General features: G+C 55.1%; 10 protein-coding genes across 10 annotated transcripts; 6 read left to right on the top strand and 4 right to left on the bottom strand.

The window, feature by feature from the left end:
- Window positions 1–385: 385 nt before the first annotated feature.
- On the top strand, window positions 386–1,393 carry ColSpa_06905 (DNA polymerase epsilon subunit C; the record flags this gene model as incomplete). Its single annotated transcript, XM_049273117.1, has 1 exon — window positions 386–1,393. The coding sequence occupies one exon, from the start codon at window positions 386–388 to the stop codon at window positions 1,391–1,393; it is 1,008 nt and encodes a 335-aa protein (XP_049129074.1).
- A 1,137-nt stretch (window positions 1,394–2,530) lies between these two features.
- On the top strand, window positions 2,531–5,784 carry ColSpa_06904 (phosphatidylinositol 4-kinase PIK1alpha; the record flags this gene model as incomplete). The annotated part of the gene is made up of 4 exons (XM_049273116.1): window positions 2,531–2,610; window positions 2,723–5,439; window positions 5,490–5,694; window positions 5,745–5,784. The coding sequence occupies 4 exons, from the start codon at window positions 2,531–2,533 to the stop codon at window positions 5,782–5,784; spliced, it is 3,042 nt and encodes a 1,013-aa protein (XP_049129073.1).
- A 2,775-nt stretch (window positions 5,785–8,559) lies between these two features.
- On the bottom strand, window positions 8,560–9,407 carry ColSpa_06903 (3-beta-hydroxysteroid-delta(8), delta(7)-isomerase; the record flags this gene model as incomplete). Its single annotated transcript, XM_049273115.1, has 3 exons — window positions 8,560–8,856; window positions 8,929–9,065; window positions 9,206–9,407. The coding sequence occupies 3 exons, from the start codon at window positions 9,405–9,407 to the stop codon at window positions 8,560–8,562; spliced, it is 636 nt and encodes a 211-aa protein (XP_049129072.1).
- A 606-nt stretch (window positions 9,408–10,013) lies between these two features.
- ColSpa_06902 (N-acetylglucosamine-induced protein 1) lies at window positions 10,014–10,712 on the top strand (the record flags this gene model as incomplete). Its single annotated transcript, XM_049273114.1, has 2 exons — window positions 10,014–10,134; window positions 10,195–10,712. 2 exons carry the CDS (start codon window positions 10,014–10,016, stop codon window positions 10,710–10,712), a joined length of 639 nt encoding a protein of 212 aa, XP_049129071.1.
- Window positions 10,713–10,791: 79 nt separating this feature from the next.
- ColSpa_06901 (SRSF protein kinase 1) lies at window positions 10,792–11,274 on the bottom strand (the record flags this gene model as incomplete). Its single annotated transcript, XM_049273113.1, has 1 exon — window positions 10,792–11,274. The coding sequence occupies one exon, from the start codon at window positions 11,272–11,274 to the stop codon at window positions 10,792–10,794; it is 483 nt and encodes a 160-aa protein (XP_049129070.1).
- Window positions 11,275–12,955: 1,681 nt separating this feature from the next.
- Window positions 12,956–15,498, top strand: ColSpa_06900 (protein bimA; the record flags this gene model as incomplete). Its single annotated transcript, XM_049273112.1, has 2 exons — window positions 12,956–15,370; window positions 15,424–15,498. 2 exons carry the CDS (start codon window positions 12,956–12,958, stop codon window positions 15,496–15,498), a joined length of 2,490 nt encoding a protein of 829 aa, XP_049129069.1.
- A 1,772-nt stretch (window positions 15,499–17,270) lies between these two features.
- Window positions 17,271–17,882, top strand: ColSpa_06899 (histone H4; the record flags this gene model as incomplete). The annotated part of the gene is made up of 3 exons (XM_049273111.1): window positions 17,271–17,280; window positions 17,522–17,659; window positions 17,719–17,882. 3 exons carry the CDS (start codon window positions 17,271–17,273, stop codon window positions 17,880–17,882), a joined length of 312 nt encoding a protein of 103 aa, XP_049129068.1.
- Window positions 17,883–18,302: 420 nt separating this feature from the next.
- ColSpa_06898 (putative trans-acting enoyl reductase) lies at window positions 18,303–18,956 on the bottom strand (the record flags this gene model as incomplete). Its single annotated transcript, XM_049273110.1, has 2 exons — window positions 18,303–18,624; window positions 18,772–18,956. 2 exons carry the CDS (start codon window positions 18,954–18,956, stop codon window positions 18,303–18,305), a joined length of 507 nt encoding a protein of 168 aa, XP_049129067.1.
- A 763-nt stretch (window positions 18,957–19,719) lies between these two features.
- Window positions 19,720–20,176, top strand: ColSpa_06897 (54S ribosomal protein L31, mitochondrial; the record flags this gene model as incomplete). Its single annotated transcript, XM_049273109.1, has 2 exons — window positions 19,720–19,999; window positions 20,124–20,176. 2 exons carry the CDS (start codon window positions 19,720–19,722, stop codon window positions 20,174–20,176), a joined length of 333 nt encoding a protein of 110 aa, XP_049129066.1.
- Window positions 20,177–20,720: 544 nt separating this feature from the next.
- Window positions 20,721–21,377, bottom strand: ColSpa_06896 (nuclear cap-binding protein subunit 2; the record flags this gene model as incomplete). Its single annotated transcript, XM_049273108.1, has 3 exons — window positions 20,721–20,957; window positions 20,990–21,223; window positions 21,312–21,377. 3 exons carry the CDS (start codon window positions 21,375–21,377, stop codon window positions 20,721–20,723), a joined length of 537 nt encoding a protein of 178 aa, XP_049129065.1.
- Between the last annotated feature and the right edge of the window lie 279 nt (window positions 21,378–21,656).

The raw sequence follows: 21,656 nt of genomic DNA, 5'->3' as shown, positions 1-21,656 counted from the left end.
ACTTTTACGCCACACCCCCGGACAGGTACAATACGACCGGACGGACCACTTCCCCTGGCCAGGGTGGAATCACGCAAACATTGCATTCTTGTTTGTCTGTGGGAAGCAAGTCACCGACGCAAGACACACAAGAGGACGAAAGAGAGTGAGGGGATGCGGGCTGGTTTTTGTTCTTAAATCAGTCCCTGCTCCTCGCTTAATCATCCAGTCCCCACGCCCGCCGCCAACCTACCTTGGAACCTTGGCCTTCTTTGCACCAGCCAAGGCCCCTGTCATTCACTCGTCCTCCACTTGCAAATAAAAAAAAAGCGGCCATCAATTTTTCCAGAAGACCCAGCAAGCACCGGGAGAGGGAAGGAGAGGCAAGGGAAAAAAATTCATAAAAATGGCGGAGGACACTACCACCTACGCACCAAAGTCGCCGGACCTCTCTTCTTTCTATTCGGCAGCACCCGCCCCGCCCACGCCTCCACTGCACAATCTGCAGCACAACCAGCAACACTTGAACAAGCTGCAAACCGCTGCACCGCCGGTATATGAATACTCCTCCCCCTCGTCGCGCGCCTACCATCCTCACCAGTCGTCTTCAACTCCTGTACACATCAAACAGGAGCCGCCCCACTACCCGCCTTCAGTGGCAATAAAGTCCGAATCAGTCTTCCCTTCCTATCAGCCACCACTGCAAACCCACCAGCATCAGCAGCAACAGCACCAACCACAGTACCTGTCCCCTCAGTACCACCAGTCGCCGCCACAACAGCACCAGCAGCACCCATCTACGCAACATCCACAAAGTGCATATGGGATTCAGCCCGCCGTCAAGTATCAAGAACAGCAACCGCATCAGCCCCCAACACCACAAAGCCAGGGGTTTCTAGACCAGAAAACATACGGCGCAACGCCTCAGCTTTACGATATCCCGTATAATCCGGACTCACAGCACCTTCCGCAAACACCGGGTTCAGCAACAATGCCTCCCAGGAAGAACACCCAGTCGGCTCCCTCGCCGCCCCCAATTGATCCCTCACCAGTTCGCACCAAGTTCCCCACCGCGAGGATAAAGCGCATCATGCAAGCCGACGAGGAGGTTGGCAAGGTTGCCCAGCAGACGCCCATTGCTGTCGGTAAGGCTTTGGAGATGTTCATGATTGCTGTCGTCAGCCGAAGCGCCGAGATCGCGCGGGAGAAGAACTCGAAGCGAGTTACGGCTCAGATGCTCAAACAAGTCATCGAGACAGATGGCCAGTACGACTTCTTGGCCGACATTGCCGCCAAGGTCGGCGACGAGGAGAAGCGGGGCAGCCGCTCCAAGGCCGAGTCGGAGAGTGAGGAAGAGTTGGAGGTCGAGACGAAGAAGAAGGGCAAAGGCGGCCGTAAGAAGAAGGCCGCGTGAGCTTGCATCTCCCGCTCGATGTTGGGAACACTTCCGTGATGAGAAATACGATTAGGGTTATGAGGATTGGCGTTGGACTGGCTAGCATCTACATCGGCGTTGGGTGACATGACGGGGGAAAAACTTGTCTAGATGTCACTTGGAATGGGCATATGGTGGTATATGGCACGGCATGGAGGAACCGAGCGCTGTTTCCTCGACTTGCATGGCCAGGAACGGCTTGTTCTTGCTTGTATGCGCATTGGGCCTGTCGCCGGACATGCATTCATACCAATTTGTAGAATGAGAATATTTTCGTTGTTTGCGCATCATCATCGCAAATTACCCTCACCACATGGCAGCGATGAAATGTAGCACTGATCATCTTACTTACACTGGAGACGTCTCATCTGAAACTCACTTTCACCGAGCCTAGATGATCAAGAAGCTTGTTCCGCTCTGCACCGCCTACCGTCAGAATGGCGCATTCGATGATTTCCGGGTCGGAACTACTTCCTTACAGACGAGGGTCCTCACTCATGATGCACCCTTCTCTCACCTAGGCTGCCCTCGTCTCTCACGGAGGAGGGAAGCCGCCTTATGCCAATAATATCATGAATGCATATAAGACGATGGTGCCCCGCAGACGTGGGCTCGGCCGCCGCCTCCATTGGTCCTAGCGCGGCCTCATCCTCTCGGGCCCGGCACTTTGCGGCTGGTTTCTCCCCCCTAAAGGTCCTAAGTACTCCGTGGCTCCGTCGGTGCCAAGGTTCATGGCTCGCTGAGGTAACCCGCAGCACCTTAATTTGAAGCCAGAAATTTTAGGCACTAGCACTGAGAAACGGCGGGTCGTACATGGGGCCTTCCTCCCACCTTCCAAGTCACGCTCTTACATTAGTGGACAAATCAACCTTCCAATTCACGGCGGAGAGAGGGAGCTACCTATCTACATCGAGTAACCGGCCACCGTGTGTACCTGGGCGTCTTTCTCAAGTCTCTCTTGCCTGCTACCCTCGACAACGTACCCCCCAAGTCTCTCGAGCTTCCCGCCATGCGAAACTATCCCTCGAACTGCGAATCCCGTTCATGTCCATGATCAAATGAGGCACCGAGCCTCACTGCCACTTGCATCCTTCTTCCCCCTCCGTGGCGTAACCAATGTCGTGGGACCTGCTCAAGCGATTCCTTGAGTCCGACGTCTTCAACTCGAACCCCTTTCTCTCGGTCTCCTACCTCTCGTGAGCGAACCCCCTATTGCGCCCGCCCATTTCCGGCTTGAGCTTCCATCTCAATTGATGCCGCCACGACTTTGGAATGCTTTGCTGACCCCTGGCTTCTTGTTTGATCTAGCCGATACGCCGACCATGTGGGCATTCACTATGTCCTCTGCAACAAGCTGCGCCAATTCCCTTACGAGGATATCGAGTTCTTTCTTCCGCAGCTATGCCACCTTATAATCAGCGTCGACAATGAGTCCATGGCCTTGGAGGAGTTCCTTTTGGATTTGTGCGAAGAGTCGGTGACTGCTGCGCTTCTGGTTCGTGTCCCCGCTGTTGCTCGCTCGCCCTCCTTACTCACTGTCTTCCAGACATTCTGGCTCTTCCAGACCTATCTCCACGACCTATCTTCCAATCCACAATCCAAGGCCTTTCAGACATGCCGCAGGGTGTATAACAAAGTGCAGCATATCGTCTTTGGACTGCCAGATGCCGCGAGACACGACAAGATTAAGGAGAACATTCTGCCCGTCACGGTCCTGGCGAGCTTCGTCCTAGCCAGCGTCGCGGTCCCCCTCGTTCCGCAGTGGGCAGGACCACTCGCCGTGGCACAGGCTCGAAAGCCTCAGCCGTCCGACGATCTGATATCCGATTCCCGAGAAAGCAACCCCAAGACGGCCCAGGTGACGCGGGCCCACACCGTGACGGCCGGAAGCTCGAGGTCCAAGCGTGCGAAGGATGCCGGACGGCTCTCCAGCGCGCCAGATCTGGTGCTGCCAGGTTCCGCGTCGGGCAATTTGCATCATCGATCGACGGAGCCGACTCCCATACAGCCAGATTCGTCTGGCTCCAAGACTCCAGTCGAAGCGAAGCGTCTGCCACCTCATCTCAACATGAAGAGCGACGGTGCCCGTCTTAGCTCCTCTTCGCTACCGCTTCCTGAGCTACGATCACCCAGACTGGCTATCACGAGACCGTCGACCCCTGTATCAGCAGGACTGCCCCAGCGACCGGGCGACGCCCTCAGCAGGAGACACTCCCATCACTTCAAGAGCGGCGCCACCGCTGCCGAGTTGACGCCGCTGCAGAAGACGAGATTACTGCGGCAGCACTACTTTAGATGTGAGACGCAGTTTCTAACCGCTCTCGAGGGTATTTCAAACAGACTTGTGATCGTGCCAAAGCCTGCTCGTCTCAGTGCTCTTCGAGCAGAGCTGGCCCTCATTGCGCAAGATCTGCCGGCCGAGGTGGATGTCCCTGTCATATGTCCCCCAACTCTGGTGGATGGTTCTCCGGCAAAGAGCAGACATCACCGAATAGTGCGCTTGAACCCAGCAGAATCAACGGTATTGAATAGTGCGGAGAAGGTGCCATATCTTCTCATGGTGGAAGTTCTGAGAGATGATTTCACTTTCGACCCGGATACGCCAGACAACAGGAGGCTCCTCAGTACTCTTCTTTCCGACCCAGGCCATACTAGACGTATTTTTGACCTTTCAGACTCGCCACGCATAACGACAGTGCCCAAGACACCGGAGACGATCATCGACAGCGTGTTTGAGCCAGTGTCTGGCGATTTGGGAAGCTCTCCCTTGATCAAGCCGTTTGACGAGGATCCTATACAGAAGCATCAGGCGAAACAAGTTCCGCCCTCTCAACCTCAGCGCCTACCTAGCAGTACCACTACCACAATGTCGAGTGTCGTCTCTGATATGACAACTCCGCGAAGCTCTGGCGCTTCGACTTCGAGATCGAGCAGCCCGCCCGGTCCACTCCGCAAGATGACGATTACTACACGTCCTAGCGCCTCGGTAGACCAGCCAGATTTCTCGGCACTGGCAACGCACATGCGGACCGCTTCGCAGATGCTAGCGCAGCTCGAGGCTACGAGCGGTAAGCGGCCGAGACATGAGGTGCAGGCTATCAGAGCGAAGATTATTGCCAGCATGCAGAGTCTAGAAGAGCAGAGCTTCGACATGGATGAGCAGGGTCCAACTTTCGACACCATCATCGCAAAGGCTTCGACTGCGCAGGCGAACGCCGTGGCGAACACTGAACCCCCGGATGTCGAGAGTGAATCTCCTGTTGAACCAGGGCTCAATGCTGGTGCTGGACTTGCGAGGATGGAGAACGATATCAAGACCGGCGGCATTCAGAGCAAAGGCGATCGCGATGATCCTAGTGCGGCTGTCTTCGGTGAAGCATGGCAAGCAAAGAAGGAACGTATTCGCAAGACATCGCCCTATGGCTGGATGAAGAACTGGGACTTGGTCAGTGTTATCGTCAAGACGGGGGCCGATTTGCGCCAGGAGGCTTTTGCCTGCCAGCTTATTGATGTCTGCCACAAGATCTGGGTCGATGCAAAAGTCAACGTATGGGTCAAACTCATGCGTATTCTTGTCACAGGAGAATCGTCTGGTCTGATCGAGACGATTACCAATGGCGTGTCACTGCACTCCATCAAGCGAAGTCTGACGCTGTCAATGGAGACGGGCCCGAACCAAAAACGCCGGTTTGCTACTCTCAGGGATCACTTCGTGAAAGCATTTGGGGCTCCAGACAGCGAGCCGTACAAGGCAGGAGTGGACGCCTTCAAGCGTTCTCTTGCCGCATACAGCATGATATCATACATCTTGCAGCTGAAGGATAGACACAACGGTAATGTCTTGATTGACAGCGAGGGACACATCGTGCACATTGACTTTGGCTTCATGTTGTCCAACTCGCCAGGTTCGGTTGGTTTCGAAGCGGCGCCTTTCAAGCTTACACAGGAATACATTGAGGTACTGGGTGGTATCGGGTCCGATGATTACGAAGACTATAAGAAGCTCTGCAAGCAAGCCTTCCAGGGTAAGTTTGGTAAATCCAAGGCCGCAATTGGATTTTCTAACTAGTGGCAGCACTGCGGCGGTCTGCGGATAACATTATTGACTTGGTGGCCATGATGGGACGAGACTCGAAGATGCCTTGCTATTCAGCTGGCGTGGCCCAGGCAACGCACAACCTTCGCCAACGATTCCAGCTGCAGCTGAGCGCGGACGAAGCCGAGCAGTTTGTAGAGACAGACCTGATCGGCAAGTCCTTGGGCAGCTACTACACACGGCTGTAAGTAACGTCGCAGTCTTGCTTGCATTACCATACTGATGTCTTCCTAGCTACGATACCTTCCAGTATAGAACGCAGGGCATTTACTAGACGGTTGTGACGATGGACACCTGAACAACAGCTCTGGAAGCAATGGGATATAGCATGCATCTAGGCATCTGGGCGGCGTTGCGGTTGAATAGACGACTGACTGGCTAGTAATGACGAAGCCGAGGAATGATCTCGGTCATTTACGACTCGACGGGGGGAGGAAGCCTTCAGAGAGGCAAAGATACCTGCCTCTTGCAGAGAGCGACTTACATAGGATACCGAATTAAGATGAATGACTCATACATGGGACTTTGTGTACGGTGGAATGCTAGTGGCACATGATGAGAATGAAGCCAAGTCGCAAAGTACAATGCGGTTCGGGGAAATAATCAAGGTTTCTGCTGCCGTCTGCTTGAAAAGGGTGAAGTTTTGACGGAGTGGCACTCGTCCAGTACGGCATACGTTTTCGTGTCTATGTCAATGACGACGCCGACTTCCGAGCTGGAAGCCGGGCGTACTGTGTCTCCGTGATCTTATCATTATGCCTAATCGTGGTTCTTATGCGGAGCGGTTTGATCCACGAACCAACCTAGTTCCTGCTCTACATATCCATTCACGTCAGCATGTCGCCCCTAGGCGATACACAAGCAGAGATGGCATCTTTGCCCTTCGTATATCTCGGTTGTAGGTCAGAAAACTGACAGTTGGGCGATTAGGGACGACCAGCATGCATGGGCGCCACTCATTCGAGCCGGCGGCATGGAGCGACGCGCGGGATTCCGAGTTTGGTGGATGTCTTGCTTCCCATAGTCTTCTTTGTCTTGAGAGCCGGCGTTGCCTTTTGGTGTTTCATGATTGCCATGCGCCTGCGAACGCCCACGTTTTGATGAGGCTGGAAACAGCTCTCTCCCACAATCACGGCGACGGTTTCCCTGTTTGAGGATATCCCGGCTGTTCGGAGGAAATATTACGAGCCGGCAAGAACAGGTTGCCGGGTCAGAGTGAAGCACGACGCGCAGCACAGGCAGGTTCTTTGATCAGATATTCCAGATGCTTCGCTTATGTCACAACAGCATGCAGGCAAAGGAGGTGATCCTCTTAAAGTTTGAACTTCTCGTCGGTTGCTGGCTGGCAAATGGCGATTGCGGACACTCTCAGGTTGAAGGTCTATTTCACATACGTACATTTATATACACGGCAAGGGAACAGGCTGGTATTTGCAAGCCCTCGAGATCGAGTCGCGTGCGGCGAGCTATCATAAAGGGACGTCTTGGGTCCGGTTTCCTATGTGTACTTTGATAGCACACTAAGAGAAGTGTGGATAGTATGGAACATATTTCTGTCGTTCTTGTGTTCTGCTCCTCTGGATTTGATTCGTTATCTCTTTTCAATTTTCTTCCCGGAACCCTAAATCCAATTTCTACATCCTCACAATAAATTAACCCTCTCAAATATAGTCTTTAGTTTTAAACATCCTTATTGCAAGAAATAAACCTAGCAGTTACTGGTCATCCCTGTTGCTTGCAGACCAGAGGCTTTCCGGACCTTGTGGCTTTACCTGAGTACTTCCATTACGCTTTCATCCCTGAGACCAATGGTGCTGTCGGCGATGATGTGATTTTTCCGTGTGTTGATAGCAGACCGTGTTCAGAAGACTCTCTCAAAGCCCCCAATAAGTTGGACACGGCGCCTACTAAGTGCTCGTACCCCTTCGAAACCCACCTACCTCTCCAGAGAGCTTGAACTAACCGCATGTCACCCGAGACAGCCGGTAAAAAGATAGTTCGTATTGAGTAGTCGCAACACAGTAATGGACGTCATGGGGATCGTGGCGAAGGGCGCCCTTTGCCGGAACCCAACGGTTTCTGTGTAGTCTAGGAGGGGACCTAATAATCCCAGGTCACTCAAATTGTGCATCAACCTGTGCTCTTAAGTCGGTCTGATCCCCAACCCAACAGACGCTGAAAACGGCGAAGACGATACACAGCCGTGATAACAACTCCGCTATTGTAAGCACCAGAGCACATCCTGTTCCCGCCAAAGAGAGGTAGCTGAGCTGCAAATGGTCTTGCAGTATCCAATCACTGCCTTGTTCCCTCCCGGAACGTCGCCTAGGGGTCTTACAAGAGTCTTCATAACATTCGCAGTATTCCACGAGCAACAGTTGAGAGGAAGACCATGACTGGCTAGATTGACAGCTTCAATCATGCAGCATCAGCCACAACACAGCTCTCGGAGGGCCACAGCAAGAACAAACGCTTGTTTTCTTAGGAACCATTCTCTAGAAGGGCAAAAAGTGTGTATAAAATAACATAAAAGGAACCCGACTTCTCCTTGAGAAAGTTGGACCGAGAATGCATTCGCTTCTGTTGCAGCAGACTGCAAAGCAAATAGGTGTAAAGTGGCACCAGGAATTTACCTGGCGTGCCAAGACATATAGTTCAAGCATCTCCAGCGCAGTCTGGAACTGGTCACAGAGTCGCGAGGCCTTCCAGCGTCTTGTCGCTTTGATGCTACTATAAGGCTGCGTCCTAGAGATGGTCACCACGAAACAGCTTGGATTGCTCATCGCTTCTTGCTTCTCTTTGCGGTCTTCTCGCCACTATTCGTGCTTTTGTGCACAGTAACCATCGAAATGTAAGAGGGACCGCTCTAGAAACCGGACCTATTAAGCAATGTAGTGTGGGGTTATGCCCAAAGACTGGAATCAGAATATAGGTTGAATTATGCAATCGCCCTTACTCTGGCCAGGGACAGCTAGGTCTCTTTTGAGCGACGTTCCTCGAGATTCTTCTTGATGTGTATCACACTTTGGAAGAGAACAACTAGCGCGTGTTAGTATTCGTATGCAACAAAAGAGCCGCCATGGGGTGCAAAGGGGGGAGTGGGAAGCATACCAGCGGGAACCACAACCCAGGGCGCGTTGAAACCGACGTAATATATCCAGAAGTACAAGAACTCAGGCCTACTGTGCGATACGCCATTGAAGTACAGCTCGGTCAAGCTGGTCGAGTAGTAGAGCACAACACCGTATAGGTGTCCGACACACATAATGATCTGTAGGGGATAGCGAATGTGGTTTCGCTGGGCAATGGCGATGACGATAGCCCAGCAGACGGGCCCCCATACGACCTGGAGTCTGTGTCAGTTTGGAGGTCGTCCGCAATGGGAAGAGACGTTGTACGAGGCTATTGATCGACTTACAACCGTGAAAGACTCAACACAGAGCATGAATGGGTCCGAGGTTAGATACCGTGAGTCGGACAATGCGTATTCCTTCCAAAGCTGGGCGAAGAGTGTCTGCATACTCGCAAGGCGCTGGTGGTTCCAGATGAAGTAGCCTGGAGACTTTCATCAGAATGTGAAGACGAAGAAAGCGTTGAGAAAGAAAATCTCACCCTCGAAGAAGCAGTGCAGAAACCCGCCTATGTGACGCTGAGTTAGCTAAGTTTGGATGGCGAGGCCGCTGAAAGTCACCCACAAAGAGCGAACCAAGCCACGACAAGTTGATCCGAGATAATCATCTGGGGACGGAGCTTTCTAGCGACTAGAACAGCAACGACGGCAACGCTGGCGATGGTGGCCGCGAACGTGACCAGCAGCTTGGGGAGGGGGGTCTCGTTGGCGATGTAGTGCGGAAGCTCTGCGTTCTCGGGGTAGTACGGATGCCACATTGCGGCCATTTTTGGCGAGCCGTCCATGACGGTTATGGTCTTCAGTTGGGGTATCCTGAGGAGTGCAGAAACAGTTCGCGAAGTCGTTCCAAACATACCCAAAAGTATACGTGCATTTGGTGTCTTGTTGGTTGGCGAGGCTCTGCTGATGGGGAATATTACACGAGGTCCCAGGCTCCCATCTTTTTGGCGCTCGAGTCGCTAAACGGTAGTAGTTGGGCGGTCCTTGCCCGCCGAATGTCCCGGGGCCGAAATTGCCTGTCCGGGGCTTCAGACTTTATTTCCCACTACCTGAGGCTATTTGCGAGCTATTCCGCTTACCGCATTTCATTAAAACGACAGCCGTAGTCGCAGTACAAAGGTAATGTCGCCGTAAACAAGGGTGGACTTGCGCGTGTAATGCTTACAAGATACGTTGGGCGAACTCTAGGAGGGGCTAAATAGGAAAGTCGGACCGTTGATCTTCCGCTGTAAGTCGCTCGTTACCGCCAATTATGAGATGCCTTCGTGGCACGCTTATCTTCCGCCGTCAACATCGTGCCCCTGAGTGAGACCTCCCCTTTCAACCACCGACCTTTGTAACATCTTTGCAGCATCGCATCCAAGTCATCCGAAATGGGTGATGTTCCAGTAGAGGATGCGCCTTTCCCGCTGACGGAGGTCGACAAGTGGGTCCTCTCGCAGACGGACGAGGAGTTCAAGAAACATGGCTGGGAGGAGCTCAAGGAGATTATCAGTAAGTGAGCCTGCTGTCCAGGATTCTGGATCTGTTGGTATTTCGCTTTTCTAATCACAGTGCCAGAGACGAACAAGCTGGAGGTTTTGAAGAGGAAGCCCTCAGACCTGCGTCGATACATGAAATGGACGGCCGAAACCAAGGCTGAATATGGCTCCATGACCAAATACCTCCTCGCAAACCGCCTGCCCAAGCCATGGGGGGCACCGCCATTCACCCCTAAATCTCTGATCCCGTTCGAGGATCCCTCGGACTACCGGGTTCTCGTCAATGACTGGCCGTATGGACTGGATCCAGGCATCACCCACATCGTCGTCTGGTCGCGCACCATCATCCCGACGGATCCCGACACCGGAGACATGACGCCGGAGAGCAGACGCACCGTCCAGGAATTCGTCGACAGGTACTTTATCGAGAGCCTTGGAGAGGGCGGAGCGGAGCAAGTGGTCTGGTTCAAGAATTGGGTCGCCTTGCAGAGCGTCCGGGCGTTGGAGCACATCCACGTGCTGGTACGAGATGTAGACGCCGAAGTCATTAAGAAGTGGACTGAGGAGAAGGCATGGCATAGACAAAACTGAGGGGGACCAGTTTCGATAGACACGATCAGATGAGTTGCCTCCGCTGCCAAGTCCCATACACCGCATTTCGTGATCGAGCTTATGCGGCCCGGCGTTGCCTCCTGTTGACGGGTGGAGCGGGCTCTTCGTTGTTTGCGGCACCGCCCATCTGAGCCATTCGCTTGCCAGCCCCGAGCAGCCCGGCGCCGGCGTAAACGCCGTAGGCGGGGACAGAGAGCCACAGGATCCAGGCCCAGTTGCCGAACAAGACGACGAGGACGACGGATGCCCAAGTGACCCAGATGACGTCGAACATGTACTCGGTCAAGCCCGAGGCGGCGAGGTCTTCGCCGGAGGCCTTCAGGCCGCCGCCGGCGTCATACTTGGGGCGTCCTGCGTTCTCCAGGACGAACTCGCAGATGAGAGCCGGGGCGGACAGCAGGAAGAACCAGAAGAGAGAGCGCGACTTGAAGAGGAAGTAGAAGACAAGAAAGCCGACGTTGACTACGGCGGAGCCAATGTGGAGGTTGTTGAGGGCGGCGGCGTTGGATTTGGCCCTGTCCTTCTTTGCCTTTTGTGCCATGGTCGAGGAGGGTGAGTGTTGTTCGGGGCAGTGACTGACTCTGGGCTGAGTGTTGACGGGAATGCTGATGATGGTGCAAATGAGCTGCTTGATGATGCTGACCTCCCAAAGTGGAGACCGACGTTCCTGCAGGTAAAAGACAGGTTGCGGCCAAACTGCAGCGTGAGGCTGAAAAACGGGAGTGACGAAATTCCAGAGAAGCACCTGAAGTGAGTGGGTGTGGCTTAAGCGCGCGGGGGTCCAATGGATGTGAACGGACGGACGGCGAGAAGTGGAGTCCCCGAGAAGCAAAGGTGGCGGGTGGATGTCTCTGGCGCAAGGGGCGAGGACGGGAGGGCGTTACGACCTTGGACCGATGGGGGACACGGGGGGGGGCTGGCGGCGGCAGGGGAGGGGGGGTTGGCAGTGGCAGTGGCAGGCAGAAAGGGCCACTGGCTGAGCTGTGGGCTGAGGTGAGGTGGGCACTCCATCCTGTCGGGTTGCTTGGGCGATGGAAGGTGACGGCGGTCGCTGAGGCATCGCGGGAGCCAATCAGACCTACAGCACCACAACACTAGGCGCGAGGTCAACACCCAAACCTGCACCAGAGCGTGTGAACCGGATAGTGGACATGGGAGACAATGGTCATGGGCCTGGACCTGGAGTGACACCTTCACGGCTTTCTTTCTCACCTTCCTGCCACCCCACGGAAAGTGCACGGCTGATCTGGCCCGATCTGAGCTAACTGACGTCTGTCTGTTGATGTCCAGGGGCCAATTCCACCGAGATAGACACTCGTCTGTAACCTCGTACTTTCACGCACTCTCTCTCCCGCCTCCCGTCTGTTCCTGTTCCTGATCCCCTGCAGCCCCTCCTCCGCTCTTCCTACTCTTCTTCCCTTCCTCCACATTCGTTTTCTTGACCTTGTTGCGCGTGCTGCGTATGTGTCTTATTCACTGCATTCTACCGCGCCGCGCTCTTCTTGGAAACGCCCTGCTTGGTCAGTTCTGATGGACGGCGGTTTTGTCTTGTGCCGCTGCGAGGAGCCGATACTGCTGCACATTTGACTTGTTTTCAGCGTTGAGAGGGAAAGAGTTCCTTTTAGCCTTCGCTGCGTTTCTGTGCCACTCGCCGGGGAAACCCAAACAATACACACGCGGGGACCCACCACGTAACGAACGCCCTTCGTCGCCCCGACCGGCACGCAGCACCATCAGCAAAAAAAATATAACCCATTGAACCACGGCAACGACCTTGCGACCCTCGCCGTCGCTTCTTGCAGCATTTCCGGAATCTATTCGACCGACGACGCCCGCCTATCACCGCCCTCTTAATTGCTAATACCTTTCAATCAGCCCGGTACATAACGCGCCTTACAGTCAACCCATCCGGATCCTTGCTGCTCTCGGCCTCAGGCTCCGTGCGACCGCCCATCTCGAAATTCACGACCGCAGCTTTTTGCGCTCTACACAGAATCTCATATCCAAGCTCGACAGAGCTCAACCAACGCCTCCAAGGTCTTCTGCCTACCTTAGCCGCTCCCTGAGTGCACTCGCCAACCTGGCTTAGGCACCGCGACCCCCAGCCTTTCCACCTCTCACGACGGTTGCACATCCCACGCGAGATCCCATGGCCATAAACTGCCCGCGACGTTAACACCCCTCCGTCCACCCGCCCTACCTCTCTACACCACGCCCTGAACATGGCGCCCACGAGCGCAGCCATAACAGGGCTGCTACGCCAGGTCGTCTACTACCACGTGGACAACAATGCCTACGAGAATGCCCTCTTCTTCGCCGAGAGGCTAAGCGCCCAAGATCCCAAGTCGAGCGAGTCTGCACACCTCTTGGCCCTCTGCCACCTCCGCCTCGGTGACCACAGGACTGCCTTTGAAATCAGCAGGCCCTCTGCTTCCCGTGGGTCGAACCTCGGCGCTGCTTGGGTCTTTGCACATGCTTGCATGAAGATGGAACGCTACAAGGATGGCATCAACGCCTTGGAAAAAGCGCGGGAGAAGTGGATTGGCAAGATGCACATGGGCAAGCACACCACTTCTACTCGGTCACTATATCCGGACGAGGCCGCGGTCCTCTGTCTGCTGGGCAAGCTATACCGGGCTTACGACGACAAGCGGAGGGCCATCGAGTGTTTCGAGACTGCGGTAAGGGTAAACCCCTTCATGTGGGATGCTTTCCAGGCCCTCTGCGACATGGGCGTGAAGCTACGGGTACCCAACATTTTCCAGGTCACCGACCCCCTCACCCACTCGTTCGAATCCGAAGTCGCTGCGTTGTCACAGGAGCCCAAGGAAAGCACGGCGAACTCCTTTGAGCCCAAGAGGCCCTCAGGGCGCACAGCCATGGACTCCTCCGATCCCTTCAACCTCCACCGTTCTTCCACGTACCAGGACATGCCCTACAGCGCAAACATGTTTTCTGCCGAGGCGGAAGAGAATGACTTCATGTCCAAGATCACTGCGGCAAGGTCCAGGCTGGCACCGCCATCCACGAGTAACGGAGACCTAGATTTAATGGAAACGCCCACGGGGCCGGTATCCATGCCGGAAGTTCCGACTATGCGCTCTGCATTTGGCGCCACCGAGCCGCCGCAGGCACCACCACGCAGGACGAGGACGGCCCAGGCCGTGGAACCGGGCTTTCTGGAGGCACCGCCGAAGATGAGCTACAAGTTGGGCGGCGCCAAGAGAAGCACCAGGAGTCAAGATAAGGAACAGCAGCCCGTGGAACTGCATTCAGACAGTGGCACCGGTACCAGTGCCTTACGATCGGCACCGGCACCCACAGAACGAAAGAGGACAGTATCTGGGCACCCTGTCTCCCGACAACACTCCGAAGAAGCCAGTGCACCCGCGCAACGGAGAAGCGCGAGGCTCAACATGTTTAACAAGCCCTCGATCATGAAGTCGAACTCCGGCGCCGCTACTATCGGCGCCACTACTGGTCGCGAGCTGAAGAAGGCTAGGCCCCAGATTTCTCGAATAATGCGACCTGGTTCTAGTGGCTCCAGCGTCGGCAGGGTTGTGAGTGGCAACCGCAAACCCATCGAAGACAGCGGTATGGATGTCGACCATGCCGAAACCGCCCGCGTGAGGGAGTCTCATGCGGTACAGCACGCAGCACCGAAGACCGCTCCTGAGCCTGACCACGCCAAGATCGAGGAGGCTCTGAGATGGGTAATGGAGTTGCTGAAAAAATTCGCATCCGGGTACTACTCGCTCAAAGGGTTCCGCTGCCAGGAGGCGTTGCAAACGTATGCTTCGCTGCCGAGAAGCCAGCAAGATACTCCCTGGGTTCTTGCACAGATGGGACGAGCGCATCACGAACAGGCTGCATACAAGGATGCTGAAAAATACTTCAGAAAACTCCGCGTCCTGGCACCCACCCGGATGGAAGACATGGAGATATACTCGACCATCCTCTGGCATCTCAAGCGCGAGACGGACCTCTCGTTCCTCGCGCACGAGCTGGTCGATGCCGACTGGACGTCGCCGCAAGCTTGGTGCGCCCTCGGCAACGCGTGGTCGCTGGCACGAGAACACGAACTGGCATTGCGCTGTTTCAAGCGGGCGACACAGCTCAACCCCAAGTTCGCATACGCCTTTACCCTGCAAGGCCACGAACACGTTGCCAACGAAGAATATGAAAAGGCTCTCAGCGCCTTCCGCAAGGCCGTCACAGCTGACCGGCGTCACTACAACGCCTATTACGGCATAGGCCAGGTCTTCGAGAAGCTCGGCAACCACGAAAAGGCCTACGTACACTTCCACACGGCATCCGACATCAACCCGACCAATGCTGTCCTCATCTGCCGCATCGGAGCCATCCTCGAGAGGCAGAAGCAGATGATGGCCGCATTGCAGTTCTACACCAAGGCGACAGACTTGGCGCCGCGGGCGGCTGTTGTCCGTTACAAGAAGGCGCGCGCCTTGATGAGTCTCGGCAAGATCGATCTTGCAGAGAAGGAGTTGCTCATCCTGAAGGATATGGCTCCCGACGAGGCCATGGTGCACTTCCTGCTTGGCAAGCTGTACAGAAACATCAACGAGAAGCAGATGGCGGTGCGCGCCTTCAGCAACGCGCTCGCTCTAGATCCAAAGGTAAGAGACATTGCAGGCTACGGTATGACCTATTCAGCTAACAACCTGCACAGGCCAGTCAGTCGATCAAGGACGCCATCGAGAGCCTCGAGGATGATATGGGCATGGAAGACAGCATGATGACGTAGCGTGACGGCATGAGCGCAACGGCTGCCCGATGCTAATGGTGTTTGACACTGCCGGCAGGGGCAGAGCGTATGCACGACTGTATATGCATTTCCCAGGGATGCTGCGAGGATTGAAGATGAGTCCAGGTACATACGACGAGACGAAAGCAAGTTCGCCAGGCTTGGTGTTGGGCATGGTATAACAGCACGATGGCACGGATTCACGTTTGTTAGCATGCTGCATGGTATCGGCGTTTAGGAAATCAAAGCAGGGGAAGCATATTGGCTTGGGAAGGGCTCAACGGTCGGCCCTGTTGTATATTAGCGCCGTAGTTGGCGCCGCGGCAGTGACTCGGTAAATAGCTGGTCATGAAAAGTAATGCATCACCTAACCTTGCGGGCTTAACTTTGAGCGACCAGCTGGCGTAAGAGACAATGGAGGTGAGGGAGAGTATGAGCGGGCGAAGCTACCAACTCCCGCCAGCCTGGTGAAGCTGTGTGTAGACGTCAAATTTCCAACGAGTATGTTGAGTGGTATTGAAGCAGTCAACAGATGGACACCACAGTATCGTAAAAACAATAAAACGTGTTGGAGCTATGGTCGAGGACGCGACGGTTCTGGCATTGGTTTACGCGTTTACCTTCTGCCATCGACCCTTGCTTCCAACTCCCAACACGTACCTCTTTGACACTGATTGAACTGGAAAAGTCGAGCGAAGCTGTTCTGCACCAGCGGTGGAACTCGGATCCGAGTTCATCTCGTCACACCAGATAACAGCTACTAATCAACTCAACTGAGCAACCTCTCACCCGTCCAGCCATGATACCATTGCCCACGAATCAAGTAGAGTCAAACCCTGCACCTTGCCACGTGGGCATAGATCGGATCGAGGTGTTCGAGGCCAAATAAGGCCATCGACGCCGTCGTCCTCTGGGCCCATGAGCAGTCTAGTCAGACTGGCCGCTACCCAAAGTGTAATGAAGATGGACAGATTGGTGGGAGGCCGGAAGCAGATTCGAGACTCTCCAGAATCCGAATCGGCAGACGAAAGGTGATCTGTGGGACTGGCCCACTTGCATGAACTCCCGCCAGTGGGGAATGGCATTAGTCAACCAATCAAAATTCGGGTACCAGTCAGCGGAATAGCGAAGCGGGCGCCGGCAGACCAGAAGATGCGGGAAGGGAGCGCCTGCCTGACGCGTGACAGCAAGAGAGACGGGGTCTCTAGTTGGAAAGGGAGCTCGGACCAGTCACAATTCACCCGCACTTGCCAAGTTTGTCTGTGACTCTGTTTTGGGCAACCAACACACACCCCTGCTCCCAAAGGCTCTTGCTGTTTGGCTGGCTCCGTAATTCTTTCCTCCAGTCTGACTAGAAAAAAGACCGTGCACGCACCACCCCCCCACCCAGTAGTAATTCGGACAGAAAGCACGCCTGCTCGCTCTCCAAAACAGCGCTCTTTGCAACGGAGAAGCGACTTGCCAAATGCCCGGCAGAAAATAGGGACCTTACCGTTTCGCTATTTTTCGAGAAATCAAGGCACTCGCCAAATCGGGACTAGCCTACTGATCCGACCTTCTAGGCTGCACCACACAATCAGTAACCATCCCCCGGACTTGCAGCACCGCCTTATTTATTTCTTCCCCCCTCTTACTCTTCTCTTCTCCCCATTCCCACTCTTCCCTTTTCCCACACCCAAGCAAACGTATTCATCACCAACTCTTCAAAACAAACGTCATCAAAGACGCGCCCATCCCCATCCACTTAAACACCCACTTCTAACCTTATCACAATGACTGGACGTAAGTGCTACTTCAATTTTTTACACTGTCTTCCCTAGTTGTCACGGTTATGCCGGCGCGTCTGGATCGTGGTGGCGACCCCGCGGTTTAATGGACGAGGGTCATTCGGCATGCGTCTTCTGTTTTCAGAACGCGTCTCGCTGGCCCGCGTCTCATCAACCACATCGCGTCACATCCATAGCGTGACATCAACGCAACAACTCCTTGTCTCTTTCGTTTTCATTATACTAACGTCCTCCAGGCGGCAAGGGCGGCAAGGGCCTCGGAAAGGGTGGTGCCAAGCGTCACCGCAAGATTTTGCGTGACAACATCCAGGGTATTACCAAGCCCGCTATCCGTCGTCTCGCTCGTCGTGGTGGTGTCAAGCGTATTTCTGCCAGTAAGTTGCATCTACCTCGCTGTTGCTTCTACCAGGATGCTAACATGCTCTCCCTTCAGTGATCTACGAGGAGACCCGTGGTGTCCTCAAGTCCTTCCTTGAGGGTGTCATCCGTGACGCCGTCACCTACACTGAGCACGCCAAGCGCAAGACCGTCACCTCTCTGGACGTTGTCTACGCCCTCAAGCGCCAGGGCCGCACCCTGTACGGTTTCGGTGGTTAAGCGTGTCGCTCGCTCGCTTTCGATACCGCTTTGGGCTTTTGCTTTCGCTCTGTTTGGATTCCATGGCGCCGTGGCATCTAGACTATCAATAGCGGATCCCTTTGCGGTGGGTGATGGTTTATTGGTCTTTTCTCAACCGGTAATGGGGATATGGATACAATCACGTTGATTTACGGCGTTGGGGATCACGAGACTCAGGGAATGATACTACTCTCACGGCGTCGATAGGCAGACGCTTGTCTGCAATGGAACACCGAAATGGTGACTTGAACATACCAAACTTGGCCTTTAGTTGCAATGTGCTTGAGTCGTGACACGTCTTGATCACGTTTTATGAATGACCCCATAATGAATAATGCATCCTGTCCAAGGCCAATGCCACTTGTTCCTCGCGAGCTGCATGTTGTATGTCTCCATCCACTACAGGTATTTCCTCCCCGCCGCTGCCACCCGTGACCGGAATACAGGGCTCTTGATCTCCATATTAACCTTGTAGAACGGGCTCATCATGGCCTTGAGCCAGTTCTCGTACACCTCCTGGAAGAAGTTCTTGATGGCCTCCTCCGTTGCGGGACTCGTGGGGTTGGCGCCGATGGCTGTGGAGGACCGAGACGAAGCCGTGCTCGACGGCGCCGAAGGCTGGTGCAGGAGGAGAAACTTTACGTTGCCGGCCGTAACGAAGCACGAAACGTAGTTGTTGAAGAACTTGTCGACGATCTTGAGGTACCTATCAATCGTGACGCTTCGCATTAGCATGTGTATCTGGCGCAAAGGACGGGTCCATCTGTGAATCCGTGATGAAAGCTACTAGGAACGAAGCTACGTAGAGCCCGGTGATATCCAACAGAAGGTAGAAAAGGGGGTGGACAAAATGAGGAGAGTTGATTACATCTGTCCTTGCGCCCACTGCACCTCCTCGACAATGTCCAAGCTGCTGTGCAGGATGAACTGGTTCAAATGGCGGATCTGCTCGTTGAAGCGCGACTGGCCGTCGCCCCCTTGCTTGGAGGTGCCGAACTCATACTCGAAGAGAGGGTTGTCCTGCGTGCCGACGATGGCGAAGTAGTACGACATGGTTTCCCCTCTTCACCGGCGCGACATGTGCAGGCGTGTGTGGGTGTCGGTCGGAGATGGTGGTGATGGTGGATGCGCTCGCTCACTGTTCGGGAGGACGAATGGCTCTTCGATGTATGTTGATACGGGGGTGACAAGGCGCAGGGTATCGTCCAGAGGCCGTCGCAGGGCTTGGTGTCGTGTGCGGGCGTCGGGGATGGGGGGTATCTTTTTTGAGAATCGCCGGGCTGGTTGGATTGAAGCTCTCACGGTTGCGCCTCTCACCGAGTTCCCGCTGGAGCAGCCAGCCAGCCAGCCAGCGACAGACAGACAGACAACGGTGCAGGTCCCGCGGGGCGGACGGACGGGCTGCAGGGCGGTGGGGACCTTGCCGGGTGTGCTCAGCGCAAGCGCGGCCGCAAAGTGTCAGGGTGTACTGTACAGAGAGGCACACGCCTGGGAAATTCCGGCGCACGCTGGTGCTCTGGCGCCGTCCAATGGACTGGCGCCCCACTTTTCACCGCAGCTCCAAAATTTCCCAAGGAGAGTCGAACGTTTGTAGACGATTAAGGAATCGAGCTCCTGCGCATCACACACCCTTCCTCCTCCGACGAACGACGAACGACGACAGCACGGCCGCCAAGGGAATTACTGAAAGCTCCCCCCCTTTACCAATCAGCGAACCACCGAAACGGCCCGGCCCAGCGGTCTCTGTCCCTCGAATCCCTCCGCGAATCCCGGTCGTCGCGAGCCCTCGTGCCCCCCCAAAGAAACACCAGACACAATGTTCGGAGCCTTCCGCATGACCTCGCCGCTCTCGAGCGGCCTGCTTTGGAAGATCCCCTGGCGGCTGTCCAAGTTCCAGAAGCGGCGCCACCGCCAGCGCCTCCGGGCCGTCGACGACGTGGTCGCGACGGTGGACGCGGCGCTCGCCAAGAAGGGCGAGACGGTCGCCGCGCTGGAGCGGTGGAAGGCCGAGATGCCGACCGAGGCGGAGATGCTGCCGCGGGACAAGTACACCATGTTTGACCGCAAGGAGAAGAAGTACCGCAAGGGTATTCATAGTATGTTTCCCTTTTCCCCTGCCCCCCCTCCCCTGGGGCCTTTTGGACTCTTTGCGTCTTTCCACTTGGAGAAGCGAAGCAGGGTGAGGGATGGGATGGAGTTTGGCTGACGATGTATGTGCAGAGCTGCCCAAGTGGACAAGAGTTTCGCAGAGACTGAACCCGCCCGGTTACTAAACGACCTTATTTCGAGGATGTCGATGGGGTTTTTGGGTCGGATGAGCCCGCGAGGGGGAATAGAAAGCAGCCAGTCATGTCGGAGGAAGACGATTGGAGAACCAGATCCGTGTACGAATATGTACTCTACGCAACTCGAACCTCTGTGGGAAAGGATGCTCCCGTCAGGAATGCCTTTGACAAGAGCAGCAATCCGAGACACCGCAGAGCTCCCTGTATATTACGCACCTGCATGGGTTTAGGAGGAAACACAACCCATTATACAGCTGCACAGAATCACGAGTGTTCGTTTGAAAGCACAGCAAGCTCCAATCCCGCACCGAGGTGAATCTTGAAAAAAAGTCCTTAACCGTGTTGTAATGGAGGGTATCGCATCCCAAAAGCCTGCCTAGGTTGCAAAAGCATCGTTTCCCACCGCCCGAAAAAAGTGTTACACGCAACCGTTTTGCTTTTGATCTTGTCCTCTGTTTTTCGTGAACATTCCGTTGCTTCTTGGACGTCCCCCTGAGCATTGTCCCGCTTAGCCTGTCGAATCCACGCCTGCTCATCGCGTCTCTTCATAATCACCCATCCGGTCATCCCGATCCCTCTGCATCTGGATGGCCCTGCCCAGCCCGCCGCGTCCCTCGTCATAGTCCTCGCGGTACTCGTCGCGCACCTGTCCTCCGCTCTTGCCGCGGCCGTACTGTCGTCCCTCCTCGAAGCCGGGATCCAGATCGGTGCGGATGACGCGCTCGTCGAGCTTGGTGCCGCCAATGTACTTCATGCAGTCGAGAGCGTCCTGGTGAGTGTAGTATTCGACGAAACAGAAACCGCAGGGGTCTTGTTGAAGCGGTCGAGGCCCATGACGAGGCGCTTGATCTCGCCGCACTTTGAGAAGAGCTCGTAGACCTGCTCCTCAGTGGTGTAGAAGGAGAGGTTGCCGACGTAGAGGGTCGTGGCGTTCGCGAGGGGGTCCTCGGGGAGGGGCTCGTTCTTGGAGGCGGCTTCGTCTTCGGCGTCGCGGGCTTCGCGGGCTTCGCGGTGGTCGTTTCTTCTGCGCTTGTTCTGGGAGGCCAAGGAGTTAGTACTTTGATGATACCCTCTCGAGGTGGAAAAACACAGCTGCAATGCCATCTGGGAGCTGAGGAAGTACCCTGTTGTGGTAGTATGCGCTCGGTCTGTCGAGACGCTCGACTGTGTTTCTGTGGCGGACCTGCATCTTGGACGACTATAAGGGGCACAAGGCTTTACGGTTGGAGGTCAATTGGTTCGTGATCGGTGGTGTAAGTGGACTGAAGTTGGCAGTCGGTCTAGAAGAAGACGCGGCGACTGTTAGAGTAAGGTTGGCCCGTGTAAAAGGTCGAGGAAGGTAAAGGCAAGTAGGTACCAAGGTACCTCAGGCAGGTGTAGCTCGCAGGCTTTCTCCTGGGGGTCGCAAAACCCAGCTCAGTAGTCGGTGCACGGACCCCCTTCCATCTTTATTCCCTTGGAGCATTGC

Source organism: Colletotrichum spaethianum (genome assembly GCF_022836535.1).
Source record: "Colletotrichum spaethianum MAFF 239500 DNA, contig17, whole genome shotgun sequence".
NCBI lineage: Eukaryota > Fungi > Ascomycota > Sordariomycetes > Glomerellales > Glomerellaceae > Colletotrichum > Colletotrichum spaethianum.
The sequence above is the reverse complement of the archived record's forward strand: the minus strand, read 5'-3'. Positions and strand labels throughout refer to the sequence as shown.